General features: G+C 50.9%; 1 protein-coding gene across 12 annotated transcripts in view; it reads right to left on the bottom strand.

Moving 5' to 3' along the window:
* The window catches only part of LOC143958274 (H(+)/Cl(-) exchange transporter 5), a 138,385-nt gene that overhangs the window by 6,426 nt on the left and 108,548 nt on the right, over nucleotides 1–23,411 (bottom strand). For all 12 annotated transcript variants that reach the window (XM_077467780.1, XM_077467778.1, XM_077467787.1 and 9 more), the window contains 3 exons: nucleotides 7,766–7,952; nucleotides 4,752–5,150; nucleotides 2,770–2,986 (listed from right to left, as the gene is read on the bottom strand). In XM_077467780.1, coding sequence (XP_077323906.1) covers nucleotides 2,770–2,986; nucleotides 4,752–5,150; nucleotides 7,766–7,952 — 803 coding nt within the window. The remainder of the gene's footprint in view (nucleotides 1–2,769; nucleotides 2,987–4,751; nucleotides 5,151–7,765; nucleotides 7,953–23,411) is intronic.

Raw genomic sequence — 23,411 nt, 5'->3', positions numbered from 1 at the left:
GAACCCGCCGCAGATTTGTGGCGTTCCCGCATCGCTCCAGTGTGAACCCAGCCTAATAAGCGATCGTTTTTTGATCGCTATATTAGTGTCACAGGTGACGCTAGTTAGGCAGGTAGGTATTTAGGTTCGCCGCAGCTTTTTATAGCGTCAGGGACCCCCATATACTACCGCATAAAGCCCCCTGATTGCCCCCTAGTTAACCCTTTCACCAGTGATCACCATATAACTGTTACAGGTAACGCTGGTTGGTTAGTTATTTTTTTATAGTTTCAGGGCACCCGCCATTATTACCTAATAAAGGTTTAACCCCCTGATCACCCGGCGGGTGATACAAGTTTGAGGGTCAGATAAGGTCTGCGTCGCCCCAGGCAGCGTCAGGTTAGTGCCAGTACCGCTAACACCCACGCGCAAAGCATACACCTCCCTTAGTAATATAGTATCTGATCAGATCTATATTAGCGTCGCCAGCAGTTTAGGTTTCCCAAAACGCATTGTTAGCGGGATCAGCCCAGATACCTGCTAGCACCTGCGTTTAGCCCCTCCGCCAAGCCCAGACCAGCCCACCCAAGTGCAGTATCGATCGATCACTGTCACTTACAGAACACAACACACATAACTGCAGCGTTCGCAGAGTCAGGCCTGATCCCTGCGATCGCTAACAGTTTTTTTTGTAGCGTTTTGATACAGTCGCTGACAGCCTAGGTGCTTTTTTACCTGTGAGTCTCACTAGTGTACCCCTAAATTTAGGGGTGTCTACTTTCCAAAATGGGGTCATTTGGGGGGGGTTTGTGCCATCTTGGCATTTTATGGCCTTCAAAACTGTAATAGGTAGTGAGGAGTGAAGTCAAAAATTTACGCCCTTAGAAAGCCTTAAGGCGGTGCTTGGTTTTCAGGGCCCTGTACGCGGCTAGGCTCCCAAAAAGTCCCACATATGTGGTATCTCCGTACTCAGGAGAAGCAGCAGAATTTATTTTGGGGTGTCATTTCACATATGCCCATAGCATGCCTGAGCAATATATCATTTAGTGACAACTTTGTGAAAAGAAAAAAAAAAAAAAAAAGTTTGTAATTTTCCCGCAACTTGCGGCAAAATATAAAATATTCCATGGACTCAACATGCCTCTCAGCAAATAGCTTGGGGTGTCTACTTTCTAAAATGGGGTCATTTGTGGGGGTTTTGTGCCATCTTGGCATTTTATGGCCTTCAAAACTGTAACAGGTAGTGAGGAGTGAACTCAAAAATTTACGCCCTTAGAAAGCCTGAAGGCGGTTCTTGGCTTTCGGGGCCCCGTACGCAGCTAGGCTCCCAAAAAATCTCACACATGTGGTATCCCCGTACTCAGGAGAAGCAGCAGAATTTATTTTGGGGTGCCATTTCACATATGCCCATAGCATGTGTGAGCAATATATCATTTAGTGACAACTTTGTGAAAAAATAAATAAATAAAAGTTTGTAATTTTCCCGCAACTTGTGGCAAAATATAAAATATTCCATGGACTCAACATGCCTCTCAGCAAATAGCTTGGGGTGTCTACTTTCTAAAATGGGGTCATTTGTGGGTGTTTTGTGCCATCTTGGCATTTTATGGCCTTCAAAACTGTGATAGGTAGTGAGGAGTGAAATTACAAATGTACGCCCTTAGAAATCCTGAAGGCGGTGCTTGGTTTTTGGGGCCCCGTACGCGGCTAGGCTTCCAAAAAGTCAACCACATGTGGTATCCCCGTACTTAGGAGAAGCAGCAGAATGTATTTTGGGGTACAATTCCACATATAACCATGGCATGTGTGAGCAATATATCATTTAGTGACAACTTTGTGTAAAAAAAAAAATAATAATTTTTTTTTGTCATTATTCAATCGCTTGAGGCAAAAAAAATAAAATATTCAATGGGCTCAACATGCCTCTTATCAATTTCCTTAGGGTGTCTACTTTCCAAAATGGGGTCATTTGGGGGGGTTTTGTACTGCCCTGCCATTTTAGCACCTCAAGAAATGAGATAGGCAGTCATAAACTAAAAGCTGCGTAAATTCCAGAAAACGTACCTTAGTTTGTAGATGTGACAACTTTTGCGCAAACCAATAAATATACAGTTATTGACTTTTTTTTTACCAAAGACATGTGGCTGAATACATTTTGGCCTAAATGTATGACTAAAATTGAGTTTATTGGATTTTTCTAATAACAAAAAGTAGAAAATATCATTTTTTTTTTTCAAAATTTTGCGGTCTTTTTACGTTTATATTGCAAAAAATAAAAATCGCAGAGTCAGTCAAATACCTTTAAAAGAAAGCTCTATTTGTGGGAAAAAAAGGACGCAAATTTTGTTTGGGTACAACATTGCATGACCGCGCAATTATCAGTTAAAGCAGCGCAGTGCCAAATTGTAAAAAGACCTCTGGTCATTGACCAGCAAAATGGTCCGGTCTGAAAGTGGTTAACAGATCATGCTGTGCAGCAATGGTGGCAGTTAGAGAGCCGTTAAAAACCATGACTGACAGGGGTTCTTACAATGGTCGGATTTCATTTCGTTTTAACATTTACTTAAAGCTTTTATCCCAAAAGGAAGAACCCGTTTCAAACCTGTTCCGCAAAAAAGTGATGCAGACTAAGCATATACATTCACCGGCCACTATAGGACCTCAGATCTCTCTACTTTTAAAAGCAAAAGATCAGATAAACATTTTTTTTTAAACTTGCTTTAAAAAAAAATAAAAAAAAAATAAAAATAAATAAATGTTGCTGCAGCCATACCCGAGGACATAACTCACCCATTATGCGTCACCAGACACTGGCGCAATCCCAACTTGCGGAAAATGTCCACCACGATTTCCATTGGCGTCTGGTCAGTGATGGTGAAAGGACTGAGGTCCATAATGGCACGGAGTTTTAGGCTAGGCAGTGACGTGGGGGGTTGGGGAGGGGTGTGTTCAGTGAAGTATATCCGTGACGTACTCACTATGCCATCTTGTTTCTTCCTTGCACTCTCTGCGAAGTAAAAGAAGGAAAAATTTTACAGACTTGTCTGTGCTGACTGTGACTCTCCCTTCAGTCTTGCCCAGTTGTACGGGTTCCTTTCCTGTACTCAAATTACTTTGAATTCACTGCACACTGTTAGCATCTCGCAATATGCATCAAAAGCTGCAGCTGTGAATCTCAAGACTACATGGACATAAATTCTTTGGCAGGTAAAACCGCTTCCCTTATACAGTGCCTTGAAAAAGTATTCATACCCCTTGGAATTTTCCAAATTTTGTCATGTTACAACCGAAAATGTAAATGTATTTTATTGGGATTTTATGTGATAGATCAACACAAAGTGGCACATAATTGTGAAGTGGAAGGAAAAATGATAAATGTTTTTCAATTTTTTAACAAATAAATAACTGAAAAGTGTGGGGAGCATTTGTATTCGGGCCCTTTTACTTTGATACCCCTAACTAAAATCTAGTGGAACCAATTGCCTTCAGAAGTCACCTAATTAGTAAGCAGAGTCCACCTGTGTCTAATTTAATCTCATTATAAATACAGCTGTTCTGTGAAGCCCTCAGAGGTTTGTTAGAGAACCTTAGTGAATAAACAGAATCATGAAGGCCAAGGAACACACCAAGACTGGTCAGATATCAAGTTGTGGAGAAGTATAAAGCAGGGTTAGGTTATAAAAAAAATATCCCAAGCTTTGAACATCTCATGGAGCACTGTTCAATCCATCATCCGAAAATGGAAAGATTATGGCACAACTGCAAACCTACCAAGACATGGCTGTCCACCTAAACTGACCAGCCGGGCAAGTAGAGAATTAATCAGAGAAGAGCCAAGAGGTCCATGGGAACTCCGGTGGAGCTGCAGAGATCCACAGCTCAGGTGGGAGAATCTGTCCACATGACAACTATTAGTTGTGCTCTCCACAAATCTGCTCTTTATTGAAGAGTGGCAAGAAGAAAGACATTGTTGAAAGAAAGCCATAAGAAGTCCTGTTTGCAGTTTGTGAGAAGCCATGTGGGGGACACAGCAAATATGTGGAAGAAGGTGCTCTGGTCAGATGAGACCAAAATTGAGCTTTTTGGCCTAAAAGCAAAACACTATGTCTGGGGAAAACTAACACAGCACATCACCCTGGACACAACATCCCCACCGTGAAACATGGTGGTGGCAGCATCATGTTGTGGGGATGCTTTTCTTCAGCAGGGACAGGGAAGCTGGTCAGAGTTGATGGGAAGATGGATGGAGCCAAACACAGGACAATCTTAGATGAAAACCTGCAAAAGACTTGAGACTGGGGTGGAGGTTCACCTTCCAGCAGGAGAACGTCCCTAAACATACAGCCAGAGCTACAATGGAATGGTTTAGATCAAAGCATATTCATGTGTTACAATGGCCCAGTCGAAGTCCAGACTTAAATCCAATTGAGAATCTGTGGCAAGACTTGAAAATTGCTCTCCATCCAATCTGACAGAGCTTGAGATATTTTGCAAAGAAGAATGGACAAAAATGTCACTTTCTAGATGTGTAAAGCTGGTAGAGACATCCCCAAAAAGACTTGCAGCTGTAATTGCAGTGAAAGGGGATTCTACAAATTGACTCCATAAAATCCCAATAAAATACATTTACATTTTTGGTTGTTAAATGACAAAATCTTGAAAATTCCAAGGTGTATGAACACTTTTTCAAGGCACTGTATACATTTTAAACATTAAAAAAGTAGTAAAACTGCCCATTGAATTCAAAACCCTAATGGAAACCGGCGACTTACCAATGGAGATGATTAGATCTCGTCTTAGCACAAAGCCCATGAGCCTTTGAGACTCTCGGGAAACCACAACGGGAAAGCCGCTGTATGTCGTTTCATTGACTGCCGCCTCGATATCGGCCACCGTCATACTGTCCTGAGTGATGACTGTCAGAGACGGGTCGTTACGCCTTGGACGCATGACATCCATGGCTAATGTCTTATGGCTAAATTCTTCTTTGGCTTCCAGAAAAGGATACCCATTTAAATGGATGTGGGCATCATAAATACTTTCTCTTCCCAAGGCATCTGCTACCCATTTACTAGTCATGGCTGCAGCCATTAAAGGCACAATGTATTCCAGTCCACCGGTCAATTCAAACATGATTACTACGAGGGAGACGGTCATGCGTGTGGCTCCTCCTGCAATGGATAAAAGTAGAAGTTGAATGTTAGAAGCTTCTATCACAAATATTCATATAAATAAAAAGCAGCAAAGAAGAAAAGGTTCCCTGTACTAACCCAAGGAGGAACGTTTGGAACTTAAATGCACAAACATTGGCAAAATAGAGTCCACGCTTCCCTACAAATCAACATGGCAAAAAATGCGATTCCTAGGCGTCACAACAAGCCAGAATTTTTTGCTTTATTAAAGTGGATTTCAACCTTTTTTTTTTTTCATTCTACCCCGCTGCACATTTTAGATACTCGCCCATGAAGCAGATCCAGCGTTGTCCCACTGAGATTCTCTCATGCCCTGCCACCACTCTGTCCCGCGCCGCCATGTTCTTTCTGACGTCATCAGGAGGCCTGTCATCTCTTCTGGGTTCAGTGGGCAAGCCTCCCAAAAATGCACCAATAGACCCATTCTCCTTTCCGGAATGAAAGGCTACAACTCCTGGGATATGTGGCATGTATATCCAAGGAGGCACAGCGGGCAATTCACTCTTTTGCACATAGCAGCCCCAATTCTCTTCTTCAGAGGTTCCCCTGCCAGTGCTCCAGGCCCCACCTTTTCGGTGGGTGCCCCCATGGAAAGCTACTTTTCATGAAGGCACCCTTGCGTGCTCTCCCGAGTCCCGCTGATGCGTCCAGTGACACAAGAAAGTGTGATTTGGTCCCGCCCCCAGATCTGGTGTCACAGCATTTGATTGACAGAACATGCTGACCAAGTGAGGAGGCGGACAGTGGCTGGAGCCTCTATTGTACTGCACATCGCTGCATCGGATCGGGCTCAGGTAAGAAAAAAAAGGGGGGGGGGCTGCAGCAGAGAAGGTTTTTTCCCCCCTAATGCCCCATACACACGGTCGGACATTCCGATGACAAAATCTGTCTGATTTTTTCAGACGGATTTTGGCCCAAACTCGTCTTGCATACACACGGTCACACAAAGTTGACGGAATTTCTGATCGTTCTGAACGAAGCGACGTCAAACATGTACGTCGGGACTATAAACGGGGCAGTAGCCAATAGCTTTCATCTCTAAGTTTATTCTGAGCATGAGTGCCATTTTGCAGTCGGAATTGTCTACACATGAATTTAAACGATCGGATTTCGTTGTCGGAAAAATTTATATCCAGATCTCAAACTTTGCGTGTTGGAAATTCAGACGGAAAAAAGTCCGATGGAGCCCACACACGATTGATTTTCCGATAAAACTATTCGATCGCACATTTTTCCTTCGGAAGATCCGACTGCGTGTACAGGGCACTATGCTTAGATTGCATTAAGGTGAAAAACCTTAAAGGGAGACGTCCAGCCTGAGCTCATTTTGGCTGGGCTTCTCCAGTTTGTCAGCAGAGAATGGACTGAAGTCTGCTCTCTGCTGACATCACACAGATCAGTCCAAGCACTGCGTCATCCCGACTCTGGGAGTCCTAGATCCGCCAGGTGCCTGAAGCACGATCTCCGCCCCCTTCCACAGCTCAGCGCTCCAATGAGCGTGGAGGAGCAGAGCAGGAGAGATGCCGACTGACAGGCAGCAGCTCTCCACTCGGGGAGGTAAAAGAACCGAGCCATCAGCGATATTCGGTGGCTCGGTTCTCAGTGAAGAGGCGGCGGGGGACAGATGCAGCATCGGTTTGGATGCTGCATCCACCTAGGTATGTATGAATCTACAAAAAAACAAAACCCCATACCTCTCTTTTAAGGCTTTAGAACCACTTTAAGAGGGGTAAACTATAATCACTATAAAGAATAGGTTTGACCACTTAAGTGAAGCTCTGGTCAGAATGACCTTTAAAACAAGTCCTCCTCGACGTCTGCAGGTTGCAGGCATTGTGAAGCAATTCATTCTCAACTACCCCTGCTTCACCCTCAGCAGCTCAGCTCACCCTGCTCCCCATTCCCAGCAGTGACTCAGCAGCTCAGCTCACCCTGCTCCCCATTCCCAGCAGCGACTCAGCAGCTCAGCTCACCCTGCTCCCCATTCCCAGCAGCGACTCAGCAGCTCAGCTCACCCTGCTCCCCATTCCCAGCAGCGACTCAGCAGCTCAGCTCACCCTGCTCCCCATTCCCAGCAGTGACTCAGCAGCTCAGCTCACCCTGCTCCCCATTCCCAGCAGTGACTCAGGAGCTCCGCTCACCCTGCTCCCCATTCCCAGCAGTGACTCAGCAGCTCAGCTCAACCTGCTCCACATTCCCAGCAGCAACTCAGCTCACCCTGCTCTCCATTCCCAGCAGCTACTTAGTAGCTCAGCTCACCATGCTCCCCATTCCCAGCAGCAACTCAGCAGCTCAGCTCACCTTGCTCCCCATTCCTAGCAGCAACTCAGCTCACCCTGCTCCCCATTCCCAGCAGCAACTCAGCAGCTCAGCTCATCCCACTTCCAACTCCCAGCAGCTCAGCTCATCCTACTATTAGGGAATTGCCTACCAGAATGGCCATATCTGCATCCTTCTTGAACATTTCTTATACCTGCAGCAGTTTTATGATGCTTCTTCCTTCATATTTGGTGGCAAAACAAACTTACCAACAGTTAGTACTCTTTGCAACACTCCCAATAGGACCAATAGGGTGAGTTGAGAACAGTACTTACCTAGGCAAGCAGCTGCTCCCACCATTGCGTATAGTCCCGGAGTAATGCAGTCAGCTCCTTGGCTACACCATCCCTTGAAGAGGAACCAATCACGGTGGTGGAACGCCAGCTGCTCCATACTGACCCCCATGATTCTTCCCATTATGGCCCCCACAGCCATACTCGGGATGAAGAGACCTGAAGGCACCTACATAAAAAGAAATCGATGATGTAACCATATCATTTTACAAACAGTTCTAAAGAGAAATCAAACACAAAGCATATTCATCTGATCACCTCTAGTAGAAAGCTGCAATCTATTCAACAAAATACCCCTTACCACCACAACAGATACCTGCGGTAAGTAATAGAATATACCACCAGTACAGTTCTATGGAGAGAGGAGAAGATCTGTACAATGCCATTAAGTATAGGGAGCTATTACACTTCTCTGAGCACTGACAGCAGTCAGAAGATAATAACTAGTAGTAGCTGGTCAAAGTCAACTAGACTTGATCTGTAATCCTGAAGATATTAGGGATGCACCGAAATTTTCGGCCGCCGAAACATATCGGCCGAAAATGGCCCTTTCGGCAATTTGCTGAAAGGAAAAAACGGCCGATAATTGAGCCGAAAATGGGGCGGGGCGGGGCGGAGCTCCGCCCCCGCCCCTGGTGCCGCCCATCACGGGAGGTGTATAGCGCAGGAAAGCCGCCTCCGCCGTCTGGATCAATAGAGCGCCAGGAACATCACAGCTTTAATTTTAATAGCTGTGTGTTCCCCCGTCATGCGCCGTCGCATACAGCCCCTCCCCCTCGTTTGGGGAACTGTGATAGACAGATCACCCGTCCAGATTGGATAGGGGATCTGTCTATCACAGTTCCTCGGACAAGGGGGAGGGGCTGTATGCGGCGGCGCGCGACGGGGGAACACACAGCTATTAAAATTAAAGCTGTGATGTTCCCGGCGCTCTATTGATCCAGACGGCAGAGGCGGCTCTCCTCTCTTTCTGCATCACTGACTACACAGGGGACACAAACACTACTGGCTGCACGAGGGGACACCACACTTATCTCTTTTATCATGTCGCCAGTCTCTGGCCACCGCCTGAACCATGTCGCCAGTCTCTGGCCACCGCCTGAACCATGTCGCCAGTCTCTGGCCACCTCCTGAACCATGTCGCCAGTCTCTGGCCACCTCCTGAACCATGTCGCCAGTCTCTGGCCACCTCCTGAACCATGTCGCCAGTCTCTGGCCACCTCCTGAACCATGTCGCCAGTCTCTGGCCACCTCCTGAACCATGTCGCCAGTCTCTGACCACCTCCTGAACCATGTCGCCAGTCTCTGGCCACCTCCTGAACCATGTCGCCAGTCTCTGGCCACCTCCTGAACCATGTCGCCAGTCTCTGGCCACCTCCTGAACCATGTCGCCAGTCTCTGGCCACCTCCTGAACCATGTCGCCAGTCTCTGGCCACCTCCTGAACCATGTCGCCAGTCTCTGGCCACCTCCTGAACCATGTCGCCAGTCTCTGGCCACCTCCTGAACCATGTCGCCAGTCTCTGGCCACCTCCTGAACCATGTCGCCAGTCTCTGGCCACCTCCTGAACCATGTCGCCAGTCTCTGGCCACCTCCTGAACCATGTCTCCAGTCTCTGACCACCTCCTGAACCATGTCCCCAGTCTCTGACCACCTCCTGTATAAAAATATTTTTTTAAAACAGTCATTTTTGGTATCGGTGCTGTTTCGGTATCGGTTTCGGCCTAGTGTATTTTTCATTTTCGGTATCGGTTTCGGCACCAAAAAACCCATTCGGTGCATCCCTAGAAGATATGTTATAGCTTATCAAAGTGTCTTGCTCAGTACTAGCGGGTAGTTGGGCACTTTTCTACTGGAGCGACATTTATAAATGGCACACTATTTAGAACTTGTGCCTGTGGCAGATGTGCACACGATACCTGAGATAGCGATCTCATTAGACAGGTAAACTGTAAAGAGCCTTTTAGAGCAGCTCTGTACCTTGTGATTGTTGTGAACCAGCCACATTGATGACAAATAAAAACAATAAAATGTCAATAATTATTCCCCTTACACCTCTGCTGCAGTTCGCTTCTCCGCCAATCCTACAAGAGGAAGTAAACCCCGATGGGCTTTACTTCCTCTTTGTAGCATAATGGGCTACTATGCATCGCATAGTAGTCCATTATGTGTCACTTGCCTGACACAGGAGCCAGTGATGTCACTGCTGTCCCCTTTCCTGCAAAGTGTCCATCTTCTTTCTGGGTATCGTGGCTCCCGTGCTGTGATTGGCCGGAGCTGCGATGATGTCACTCCTGCACATGCGCTCAGGAGCCGCCACTAACGGCATGCACCATAGACAGTGGTGCCTGTCTTTTGCAAATATCTCCTAAACCGTGTAGGTCTAGGAGATATTTCTTGCACCTACAAGTAAGCCTTAATCTAGGCTTACCAGTAGGTAAAAGTGGTCTGTAAGGGTTTACAACCACTTTCAGTGCAAGTAAAACTGCTCCCACTTACCTCGAACAACAAAGGGGGCACACTGAGCATCAACAGGGTACACACTGAGCAGGAAGGGGGCTTACTGGGCTACACAGTGGCTTTGAGGTTAGCACTTCTAACCATCAGCATTAGGGTCATGGGTTCAACCAACATCAGGAGCCCTGGTGAAGAAGCAGGCTGGAGTTTAAGGCTCTGCATCCTGGGGAACCCCGGGTTGGAGTCCTACAAGGGCTTACTACTACCAAAACCTGACAGTTTTGTGTGAGTTTCTTCTGGGTACTCCGGTTTACCCCCACACTCCTGAGACATGCTGGTAGGTTACATGGCTCGTGTCTAAACTGGCTCCAAGTATGTTTGAATGGGAGTTAGGGACCTTAGATTGCAAGTACCATGAGGGGAGGAACTGATGTGAATGTGCAATATTTATACAGTGCCTGTCGGCACTTTAACCAGAAGTTGCCTCCCCCTTCCCCTCCTGCAGTCTTCTGGGACACATCACAGGACCCCCAAGACACTGGGACCATTCACGAGGAGCATCGCGGCTCGGCCACGTGCAGTAGGAGACCGGCTGTGAAGCCGCAAGTCTTCACTTCCCATTTACCTTACTTGCTATGCCGGCGCCTGCGATTGAAGAATCGGCTCCGGTGAGGACATTGCTGAATCTCTGGACAGGTATGTGTCCTTCTATTAAAAGTCAGCTGCTACAGTATTTGTAGCTGTTGACTTTAAACTTTTTTGGGGGGGGGGGGGGAAGCCTGACTGTTGTACAGTATACTCGATGTCTTAAAACAAAACAATTTTGAAAGTGTATGCACCCTCCTGAGAGTAATACATGTGATCTGTCACTACAGGAACAAGGCAAAAGAAAGAAAATAATGCTGGGACATGATTTGGGGGGGGGGGGGGGGGAGCCAGGGCAATTTTGGTTAAACCTGTCCATATGCTCTCAAATGAGGGTTCCAAGTAACCTTTCTGTTCAGTTCAGGGTTCCTTAATGGCGACCTTGGTACCTCAGAGGTTTTGGAACTACATTTCCCATGCACTCTGCAGTGTAGTTGAGCATAATAGGAAATGTAATTCCAAAACCTCTGGGGTACCATTGTCATTTATACAGCAATCAGTGCTATACAAATGCACTGATTCCTGGGTAAATTACACTTGCAGTGATGGGGGTTAACCACTAGGGGGCAGCGTACGGGATAAGTGAGCCCTGGGGAGTGTTTCTAACTGTGGGGGGCGTGGCTGTGTGTGACGTTACTGATCTCTGCTCCGATCACAGGGAGCAGAGATCAGTGACACTATCACTAGGCAGAATGGGGAGATGCTTGTTTACACCTCCTCCTACAAACATGTTATACTTACCTCCACCGTGCAGCTCGTTTTGCACAGAGTGGCTCCGAACCTGGTCTTTTGGGGTCCCTCGGCGGCTGTTTCAGCTTCTCCCGGCGAGAAATAACCACCTTCACCAACCTTCATGTGAGCTCTCTCGCATGGTGGTTAGTTCTTCCGGCGCGCTCCCGTGATACAACCAGCGGCTATAGCCGCTCACTGTATCACTCGGCCCCGCCCCCGCGTGCCGAATCGTTGGATGTGATTGACAGCAGCGCGAGCCAATGGCTGCGCTGCTTTCAATCCATCTACTCTAGCCAATCAACGGCTGAGCGGCGAAGAAGACATCAGGGGCGAGCGCAGTAGGTAAACGGGCTCAGGTAAGTAAAACGGGAGGGCCGGTATTGTCGGATGTTTTTTCACCTTAACGCATAGGATTTTTTTGCTTATTTATTTTACCTTATTTTTACACCGTTTTTAAAAAATAAAAAAAAATAACAAAATGCATTTGAAAAAATGACAAGAAAATGTGCCTTTAAGACATTTGGGGGGAAGCTTCTGCCCTATTATGGTATGGAGACGGGTGGGGGCCATCTTCCCCTCACTCGTCTTCATACCTTGTAAGGAGACAGACGCAATCGCCTCCGCCGCTGCTGAAGGCTCCGGTAAGCAGCGGAGGGGAACCTTCTCCCGCCACTGATAAAAGTGATCTTGCACCGAATCCGCAGCAGAGACCACTTTTATCTTGTAGCTGACCGCCGGTTGAACACAGGGATACCAGGGTTATGGCAGCTAAAATTTTACCTTGGGGTACACCACTGAAACTTAGACCTCTCAGAGTAAGAATCATTAACCGCTACTCTCTGAATTTTGTTTTCTATCCATTTACAAATTTATCTTTACTCTTCTCAAATGTGATGTTTTTTTAACCTCATTAAAATTTCAAATTTTTTATACAGAATTACGCTATGTGGCCCTTTGTTGTTCTCCTTTCCTTGAGATATATGGAGATAGATTCAAGAGAGAGAGGTGAGAGAGGGAGAGAGAGAGGTGAGAGAGGGAGAGAGAGAGAGAGGAGAGGGTGAGAGAGGGAGAGAGAGAGAGGAGAGGTGAGAGAGGGAGAGAGGTGAGAGAGGTGAGAGAGAGAGAGAGGTGAGAGAGGTGAGAGAGAGAGGTGAGAGAGGTGAGAGAGAGAGGGAGAGAGGTGAGAGAGAGGGGGAGAGAGGTGAGAGAGAGGGAGAGAGGTGAGAGAGAGGGAGAGAGGTGAGAGAGAGAGAGAGAGAGAGAGGTGAGAGAGAGAGAGGTGAGAGAGAGAGAGAGAGAGAGGTGAGAGAGAGAGGTGAGAGAGAGAGAGAGAGAGGTGAGAGAGGGAGAGAGAGAGAGAGGAGAGGTGAGAGAGGGAGAGAGGTGAGAGAGGGAGAGAGGTGAGAGAGAGGAGAGGTGAGAGAGAGAGAGAGAGAGAGGAGAGGTGAGAGAGAGAGAGAGGAGAGGTGAGAGAGAGAGAGAGAGAGAGGAGAGGTGAGAGAGAGGAGAGGTGAGAGAGAGGAGAGGTGAGAGAGAGAGAGAGGTGAGAGAGAGAGAGGTGAGAGAGAGGTGAGAGAGAGAGAGAGGTGAGAGAGAGAGAGAGGTGAGAGAGAGAGAGAGGTGAGAGAGAGAGAGAGGTGAGAGAGAGAGAGAGAGAGAGAGGTGAGAGAGAGAGAGAGGTGAGAGAGAGAGAGAGGTGAGAGAGAGAGAGGTGAGAGAGAGAGAGAGGTGAGAGAGAGAGAGAGAGGTGAAGAGAGAGAGAGAGGTGAGAGAGAGAGAGAGAGGTGAGAGAGAGAGAGGTGAGAGAGAGAGAGGTGAGAGAGAGAGAGGTGAGAGAGAGAGAGGTGAGAGAGAGAGAGAGGTGAGAGAGGTGAGAAAGGTGAGAGAGAGAGGTGAGAAAGGTGAGAGAGAGAGAGGTGAGAGAGAGAGAGAGGTGAGAGAGAGAGAGAGAGAGAGAGAGGAGAGAGAGAGAGAGAGAGAGAGAGAGAGGTGAGAGAGAAAGAGAGAGAGGTGAGAGAGAGAGGTGAGAGAAAAGAACTGAACATTTCCGGCAGGCTCGAGGAGTCAGACAGGGCTGCAGCCTAAGTCCAACCCTCTTCAACATCTACATCAATGAACTGGCTGCAGCTCTAGAGTCCTCCCCAGCACCAGGACTGAGTCTACACGACACGGAGGTGAAGTTCCTGCTGTATGCCGATGACCTCCTACTTCTGTCACCAACAGAGAAAGGCCTACAAGACAGCCTGGAAGTGCTAGAAAAATACAGTGCCACATGGGCACTACCAATCAACTCAAGCAAAACAAAAATCATGGTGTTCCAAAAGAAAAATACAAAACAAAGAGCCCTCCCTTTAAATTAAACAATTGCACTGTTGATGAAACTAACAGCTACACATACCTCGGCCTAGAAATTAACAAATCAGGAAGTTTCAAGCCAGCCATAGAGGCACTAAAAGACAAGGCACGCAGAGCCTACTATGCTATCAGGAGACAGCTGTACCACCTAAAACCACCAGTGAGAGGCTGGCTCAGAATATTTGATAGCGTCATCACCCCAATTCTTCTTTATGGCAGTGAAGTTTGGGGTCCTGTCACCTACCCAGACCAATCCAAATAGGACCCCAGCCCAACAAAAACATTCCATCTGGAATTCTGCAAACATCTCCTCCAAGTCCATCGGAGCACCTCCAACAGTTCTTGCTGATCTGAGTTGGGCAGATTTCCTTTACTTCTCGCAGTACAGAAGAGGGCGCTATCATACTGGCTGGAGGTATTTTTATTTGTTAAACTGCTGCCACATAATACAGAAACAAACGTACAAAGCCGTTTCATCACTGAGAAAAAAAAGCATATGTACAGCACATAACATGCAGACTTGCAAAGTAAGAACATGACTTCAGGCTTATCCAAACCTAAAGAAAACTTACTTACAAAAACATCATCCTAACCACACAATTTCCTACATTAACGCTACCGATACAGGCGAGAACGCAAGAAAAGCGAGTGCCCGTACTGTGTTCTTAAAAAATATACAAAATCTAAGGGGGGTGCAAGGGACAGAAACCCACCACCACGGGGGGGAAGGAGGAGAGGATCAGGGGGGCCGGAAGGAAAAACCCCTCCATAACCGGGCACACCTCTCATCCCCCACCCTGCCCCTCTCAAGACCCTTCACCAGCTCCCGAAAGACGTCCCTCACCACTTCGTGCACTGGCAGGACTTTGTCCCTAGTGGACACGAGACTTCGGGCGTGCCATGTGTAAAAAAGGCAAACTGTACTAACTAAATAAAGTGACGACAACTCAAACCCCCTGTGGACTCTGAAGTCGCCATACACCCTCTCAGGATAGGTCAGGACCGGGAGGCGGGGATAGCCAATGGCATCCCCCACACCCTCCAGAACCTCCAGGTTGAAGGGGCATTCCACCAGAAAATGGTCCATGGTTTCCAATGCCCCCCCACACTCCGGACGGGGACAACCCCTGTCCCCCACGTTCCTGTACTTCAAGTTCGCTCGCATGTACAGGCGTCCATGGAACGCCCTCCATGCGAGGTCCCAGAACTTGGCCGGAATTCTTGTAGAATTCAGGAGGGCTAACCCCGACCTGAGGACCCCGTCCGGGCAATCCCTCAAGGCTAGCGGATTCGAAAAGTCTGAGGAGATGACTCTCAGGTACAGCTCACGCCGACCCATCGAGCCCACCTCCAGAGCAGTCATCCTCCACCGCCTCAGTACCTTTAAGGACGTGGGGACATAAGAGGGGAGGTAACCGTGGGATCTACGAAGATCCCCGGGACGACCCCCCTAACCCCAGCCACTCAAGAAGAGCATAAACCATTCCTTACATGAATGTTCCCACGGGGATGGCAGGTCCACAAAGATGGACTGAAGGTTGAATTTCACAAACACAGTGGTGAAAAACACCACTGGGTTGATCATGTCCAACCCCCCCTGCCTCCTCCGCCGGTACGTGACCTCCCTCTTCACCAGATTCAGCCTATTTCCCCATAAAAGCAGGAAAAACAGGCTGTAGATCCGGGTATAGAAGGATTCCGGCAAAAGACAAACGTAGCTGACATAGAGAAAGGTCGGCAACAGATGGGTTTTGATCAGGCTCACCCTTTCCCTGAGAGTCAGCTTCCAGCCTTTCCAGGCCTTTACTCTCCGGGTGGCATCACACAGTCTGCCCTCCCAATTTTGCTTGGGGTAATCCCCCTGGCCAAAAATGATGCCCAAGATTCTAATTTCCGACTGGGGGCGGGGGAACACGTCCGGGAGAGCGAACTGCTCGCCCTCCTTCCCCATCCAGAGAACCTCACTCTTCTCCCAGTTGACCTGCGAACCAGATGCCTCAGAGTAGCCCCCAATCTGTGTCTCCACAAATTGGGCCTCCTCCCGGCTAGACACCACCACCGAGACATCGTCCGCATAGGCCACCACCTTTACTGCCATAACTGGGCCACTGCCGGGCTCCACTGGAACCCCACTCAAATGCCCGCAGTCAAGCCTTCTCACGAAGGGATCTACCGCTAAGACATAGAGCAGGGGACTCAGCGGGCAACCCTGCCTGACACCAGAGTCCACAGGGAAGGAGGGACCCACCCAACCGTTAAGGGGGAAGCTCTCTGCCCCCCTATACAAAACCTTCAGCCAATTGATAAATTTATATGGCAAACCGTATCTACCCAGAAGAAGCCAGAGGTACTCATGGCTTACCCGATCAAAGGCCTTTGCCTGATCCAATGCCAGCAAGTACCGCCGGTCTCCCGTCGCTCTGCACCGCTCCACAGCCTCCCGGACGCTCAGGACAGCACTAAAGGTGCCTCGGCCAGGAACGGTACAGTGCTGAGAAGCCGACAGTAACTTGTCCGCGACTGCGGACATACGTTGGAAGAGAATCTTAGCCAGGATCTTTCTATCCGTGGTAAGAAGGGCGATCGGGCGTCAATTCTCCACTTTAGACGGATCCTTCCCCTTTGACAGCAGGATTAGGGCCGACCTTCTCATTGAGGGAGGAAGCAGGCCACCTGCCAAACTTTCACTAAAAACCTCCCTCAAAAGAGGAGCCAAAAGGCTCTTAAAGGTTTTGTAGAATTCCGCCGTCAGCCCATCGGGCCCCGGCGACTTCTTTGGAGCCAAAGAGTCTATAGCCTGCTCGATTTCGGCTACTGAGATCTCTGCCGTCAAAGAGTCGGGGAGATCCACCCCCAACCGGAAGTGGGGTCCCATCAAGGAAAACCTTGGTCTTCTCCAGGTCCAAAGACTTCTTCTTCAGGATGTCTGAAAAGTGGTCTCTGACGACCCCCAGTATCCCTGATTTGGACCGCACCAGGGACCCCGAGGAGTCAATTAGGCCAAGTACCACCTTCTCACTCACCGCATCACCACAGCTCTTGTAGGGATCTGGGGAGGTAAACTTCCCGTAGTCCCTTTCAAGAACCAGGGAGGCGAGACGGTCATACTGACACTCCTTCATCCGAAGCTTCAGATCTGAAATCTCTTCTTGAGGGCCACCAGAGGAGATCAGGCGGTCTAGCTGCCTTCACAGCCTCTGGTAGGCCAGATACCGAGAAGATGCCCTCTGCTTTGAGATCCTACGGAAAAAGCCCTCCGACCTCTTCTTCACTACTTCCCACCATTCCTGGCGGGAGCAGCCGCTCTCAAGGAGCGTGGCTTGATCCGACAGAAAGATCTCAAAGGCCTCCCTAACCTCAGGGTCCTCGAGCAGCGAGCTGTTCAGTCGCCATAAACCTGGACCCTTCTGAGGGGTGTCGGCAACATTCAGGGCCACAGTCACCATACAGTGGTCCGAGAATTCCACCCCCTGCACGACCGGGGCCGTGCAGGAGGCGTCCTTCTTCAAAAAAAAACCTAAAAATCTAACCTGCTCTTACAACTGCCTCGGGTGTATGTGAACCCCGTGTGGCTGGGGAGGTGGTGAACGTGCACATCCTCCAGCCCGGCTTCCCTCACTACGCTATTCAAAAAGAAGCTGTCATATCCCAGGGGGCCTGAGGCACCTGCCCGGTCCTTTGACCTGGTGACCATGTTAAAGTCACCGCCAAAGACCACCTGCTGGGACGTGAACAGGTAAGGTTTCAGTTTCGTGAGAAGCTCCTTCCTCGCCCTCTTGGACTGGGGTCCATAAAAGTTGATTAGGCGGAGGAATTCACCCCTCAAGACGACATCCACCACTAGGCATCTACCAACTTCTACTTCAATCACTCGTCGGCTGACCACCGAACCAGTCTTAAAAAGGACCGCAACTCCACTGCACGGCTCGGCCGCAAGAGACCAGAGGGAGGGCCCATGCCTCCACTCCCTCTTGGCAAGATGCATCTCTGCCACAGATGCCAGCCAGGTCTCCTGCAAAAATAAAACATCAGCATCAATACGGCTGAAAAAAAATCAAAGGCCATAAAACGAGCCGCAGCAGATCGCAAACTTGCGACGTTAATTGTCGCAAGGCAAATTGGAGAGGGCGTCGCCGTCTTTAGTGATTGGCATTGCGTTCTCCTCTGCTGACAATCTAATGGCCTTCACTTTCATCTGAGTCTGAAAGAAGCCCGTACCTGTTTTGGGTTGGGATAGGAAGCCGGTCCCCCCCCACAGAGTGGGGTCCCTGACTGACCACCGCAACCCCTGACTTTAGTTTCCTCTTATTGCTTTTTTTGCTTTCCCATTTCCCACCCGGTGGTACATCACCACCTTCCTCCTCCGAGTGCCCGCTGGGCGCCTTCGGGCGCTTTTTCGAGGACTCCGAGGTGTCCATCACCTCCTGCCCGGCAACCGTTGCCGGTCCAACAGGGGGATGGGAGGGGGGGAGGACAAGGGGAGGGGAGCAGGGGGGGGGGGGGGCAAAGAGGTACGGGGCCTAGGGATAGGCTTAGGGATGGGGGGTTTTGGAATAGGAGGGAGTTCTGGATTGGGGGGTTGCTCTATACGCTGCTTCCCCTGGGACTTTCCCCGCGCCGACACCCTGGCCGTGGGATCCGATTTACCGCCCCGCGCGCCAGGGATGGGCTTTGGCTCCTTTGGGATTGCCCCAGGAGCAGCCTGACACCTACTTGTCTCACTTGTTGCTGCCTGTCCTCGCCTTCCTGTCCTAGTCCTTTGAGGAAGCGGGGCCTCGGCAGCACCCCCAGCCTCCTCCTCTCCAGCCCCTGGCTCGGGGTCCCCAGGTGGATCATTAGGGCGGCCAGTCTCCTCCTCCGCCGGGAAGCCCCTGAATGCCTTGGGGCACCGGCTAAACGGGTGGCCCAGCTCACCACACAGGTTGCAGACTAAGTCTGCAGGTTTCCTGTGGGTGGCCGAACCCGCTGCACCTGACGCACCGCGGGGTGGTGCAGTCGGCGCTCAGGTGCGCCGGGCTCCGCACTTAAAGCAGCGGCGGGGCTGACCGGGGTAGAAGACCAGGACCCTATCCCGGCCTATAAAAGCACTACCTGGAACGTGTGCCATGGTGTTACCTAGCCTGAGACGGATCCTGGTCTGCCAAGCCCCGGTCCACACCCCGTGCTCATCCAGGGACTAACGCAGCGGGCCCTGGAGCTGGCCGTACCTCCCGAGCCAGGTCATGATGTCCTCTGGCGGGAGAGACTCGTTCCTAACCAGGATGGTTAGGTTTTTAACCTCCTCCTGGTGGGAAAGAGGGATTACCCTGAAGCCCCTCCAGGGTTCGGATCGCCGGAGCAGCTCATACATTGTGAGAAACCTCTCCATCAAAATGATGGAGAGGAAACTCACATCAAACTCCCACGACCCTGTGGGGTGGATCACTGCAAACAAATCGGCCACTCTAAAACCGGCCGCCAGGACCCACCCCACTACCTGCCCCCTGGAGGGACATTCACCTTCACCTTCCCACTTAAGCTGTACGACATTCTGTCTTTTCCTCTCTGGGCCCCCCGTACCCCTGGACCAAGCACCAGGCCCTTCGAATTGCTCCGAAGGCGGGGCTCTAAAATTTTGGGCCCCAAACTGGCCGTAGATTGGGCCGAGAGGTACACTAGAGCCCGCCACTTGGGCGAAGGATCTGCCTGCTTTCAGAGCACCCAGCAAGGCAGCCTCCTCCTCAGCCCCTAATCTACCTGGTGTTGCACTAGGCTCTTCCTCCTCCACCACCGGACCTGGGCCCTTCTCCTGGGCCATCTCCACCTCCCCCGGGACCACCCCTTCCTGTAGGCTAGGGGCACCCTCACTACCATCTGCTACATTCAGGGGGGGGGATCTACCGGCGGGATCTTCCCGAGGAAGGCATCGAGTTGGCCTCCCAGGATGGTATCCCAATCCACACCCGGACACCTCTGCTATGGCTTGCGCCTCACCAGAATCTATCAGGGTTTCCTCTGTGGTCTGGGAACCTTCTAGTTGTCTTATAAACTCTAAGGCTGGACAATCACCCTTCAACATTCCCATCGGGCTCTCACCCCATTCCAGCCGGTTAGTCTCCTCACGTTCACCTCCGGTACCTTCCAGGCCTCCCGGCACCTCCGATAACGCCACTTCCTGCCCGGGCGGCAGACCGGAAGTGGCGGGAGCCGCGGACCGGAAGTCGCGGCCGAAAATGACCTCTGACCCCGCCACGTTCTCCGCCAGCCCCTCCATGCTATAGGCTGGTGCTGGGCCAGACAGGGAGTGTGGCGCCTCCCTCCCTTCTCCCTCCTTGGAGGGAGGAAGCATGGAGGACGCCATTACAGCGTCCTCGTGGTCCTTACTGGAATCAACCAACAGATCTTCCCCAGTCTTACCCAACTGTCCCGGATTGACTTGTGGAACCAAACCCGGAGCACCCGGAGGGTTGTCCTCATCCAGCAAAGAAGCTACCGGTAAGGCTAAGGTTGTTTTTATGCTCCTCTCTTGCACCGCCATACTAACTCCGCTCACTGCGTCATCGGGTGCCTTACCCACTGCCGCGTCTATCTCTCTCAATGGCATGGGCCTGGCGGACATATGGGGACCCTCGGCTGGGGCTGCGGAGGTAGCGGGCTCCGGGTTATGTACAGGGGTTCCACTGGGGCTGGGATCTTCCATTATCACTTCTCCTCCTGTCCCGATCTCTCTGGGGTCCTCCCTGGAGTTGACGCTCCTTTTAGGGGACGGGCAGCCTGCCTTCCCTCCTCGTTGGAACGCAGGACTTCCCTCTTAATCTCCCACAGGAACATCTCTTCACTGGGACCGCGATCGCATAGACCACATAGCAGGTCAAAAAGTTCCAGGTTCTGGGTTTTCAGGGCATCAATTGCCCTGCGGAATTCCGTCCGCTTAGTGCTACTTGCTTTATCCCTTCGATTACGGAGGTTGGTCAGGCACGCCATCCTGGTGCAGTAGGCCTGAGCTGCCTTCTGGATCAATCCTTTCACTTTCTCACGCCTTCTCCTCCCACGAGCTGTGTCTTCACCAGGCTGGACCTGAGTCCAGTCCGACAGGCCGAACTGTGTTCCTAGGAACAGGCGCTCCTCCCTGGACAGGTCTTTGATTCCAGGGAGGTTTACTGAGCCCCCAGGCCGGGAAAAGGACCCCGGGCCCGGGCTTGAGGAGGCCATCCTCCTCCTTCACATGAGAGTTCTGGAGCTTTCCTGGAGAGCTAAACAAAGCACGTCCTCACTTGTCGGAGTTACCGCGGCTTCTGCCTCCAGACTTACCCTCCAATAGATCCTCGTTAAAGGATTTAAAGTGTACTCATTCCAATTACAGGGCCTCGAAAGAGTCCTGTACTGTTATTTTTCGTCACTACCTCCCCGAGTCGGGAGTGGGTAATTTGCGCGCCTGCTGCCTTCCTTGGATGTGGTAGCCGTTTCTCAGGCTCCCTCTCCGGAATCGAACCCCGATTCCCCGTTACCCGTGGTCACCATGGTAGGCGCAGAAAGTACCATCGAAAGTTGATAAGGCAGACATCCGAATGTATCGTCGCCGTCACAGGGACGTGCGATCGGCCGGAGGTTATCTAGAGTCACCAAAGCGGCCGGGGAAGGGGCCGGAGCCCCCGGATTGGTTTTGGTCTGATAAATGCACGCATCCCTGGGGGTCAGCGCTCGTCGGCATGTATTAGCTCTAGAATTACCACAGTTATCCAAGTAACAGATGGAGCGATCAAAGGAACCATAACTGATTTAATGAGCCATTCGCAGTTTCACTGTACCGGCCGTGTGTACTTACACGTGCATGGCTTAATCTTTGAGACAAGCATATGCTACTGGCAGGATCAACCAGGTAGCCCTGGGGTTGGGCGCGCCGGCCCTCCTCGGCTGGGGGGGGCGGGAGGGCCGCGCTGCGCCGTGGCGGGCGGAGGTGGGCCCCGCCGGCCGCCGTCCTCAGGGGGTCAGCCCTCCGGGCGGCGGGGGGCCCGGGGCGACGCTTGGGTCGGTGGAGGCGTCGGGGAGGTTCGGCCGAAGCCTCCCGCTCCCGCTTCCCCGTCGTCGCGCTCTCCCGCGGCCGGTCCGCGGGAGGGTGCCTGGCGAGGGTACCGGGGCTGTCGGAGGACGTCTGCGCTCGGCCGCCGGGGCCTGTGGGGCCGGCCGGGGCGGAGGGGAGGGCGGCCGGTGACGGTCGGTCAAGACACGCTCGGCTCGCGCCCTCGCCCGGCTCGGCCCCGCCGCCGGTCGGCGCTTCTCTGGCCGTCCTGATGCTCCTTCGGGTCCTGGCAGACTCACCTGGGTCGCGGGGGGTCCGCGGGATGGAGGGAGGCCCGGGCCCCCGTGGCGGGGGACAGCGGGCGCCTCCGTCCGCGACCGACGGAGGGGGACCCGCCGCCGGGACGGCTGGCACCCCTGGGAAGCCTAAACAGCAGTCCTGGGAAGCCAAAACAGCAGTCCCAACTCATACCACCATAAAGCCTTACTGAACAGTAAGGACCAGTCCAAACCATGTGGCCTGCAACAACTCATCACCTTGTCTATTCTAAACTCTCAACAATGCTGCCTGACAAAATCTCAAATAAAAAACATAATGAATGACTACAAAAGAAAAATATGTTGGAGAATGGAGAAACAAAATAAACTCCAAAAAAACAAACTGTTTACCAGTCATTACAGAGAGAATACAAACTGGCCCCATACCTGGAGGTGCTACAAGACCCCAAAGACAGACAGACCCTGAGCCTGTACAGACTGAGCGCCCACAGCCTGGAAATCCAGTTAGGATGGCACAGACAGACCTACAAGTCCAGGGAGAGTAGACTGTGCCAGCAATGTGACCAGGGGGTCCTGGAGGATGAAGACCACTTCCTGCTACACTGCCCAAAGTACTCATCAATGAGGGACACTCACTTCCAGAGACTCTCAACTCTCATCCCGGACTTCACTTCTATAGGAGAAGAAGAAACTCCAATTTCTACTGGGAGAAGAGGAGCAAATGGTGAAGATAGCTGCCCAATATGTGACAGCATGTCACCGACTGAGAGGGACCTGAAAGACTGAGGACTTAAAAATCCTTTAGATCCCTTTAACACCACACCGCACTTGCATCGGCGGTAAAACCGTTGGATTTGCGGCGGATTTCGGCCGCTAGCGGGGCGCTTTTACCCCCCGCTAGCGGCCGCGAAAGGGTTAAACTCGCCCGGCAATACGCCGTAATAGCGGCGTTTTGCCGGCGGCATTACATCGCTGCCCCATTGATTTCAATGGGCAGCAGCGTGAAGGAGCGGTAAACACACTGCTCCTTCACCGCTCCAAAAGAAGCTGCTGGCAGGACTTTTTTCTGACGTCCTGCCAGCGCACCGCACTACAGACAATGGTGCAGCTTCTTTAGGCAGATTGCAGGCCGCTATTTCTAACGCTATAGCGCCTGCAAAAC

Source organism: Lithobates pipiens, unplaced genomic scaffold (assembly GCF_037356315.1).
Source record: "Lithobates pipiens isolate NorthernLeopardFrog02 unplaced genomic scaffold, aLitPip1_a1.2 Scaffold_60, whole genome shotgun sequence".
Classification (NCBI taxonomy): domain Eukaryota; kingdom Metazoa; phylum Chordata; class Amphibia; order Anura; family Ranidae; genus Lithobates; species Lithobates pipiens.
The sequence above is the reverse complement of the archived record's forward strand: the minus strand, read 5'-3'. Positions and strand labels throughout refer to the sequence as shown.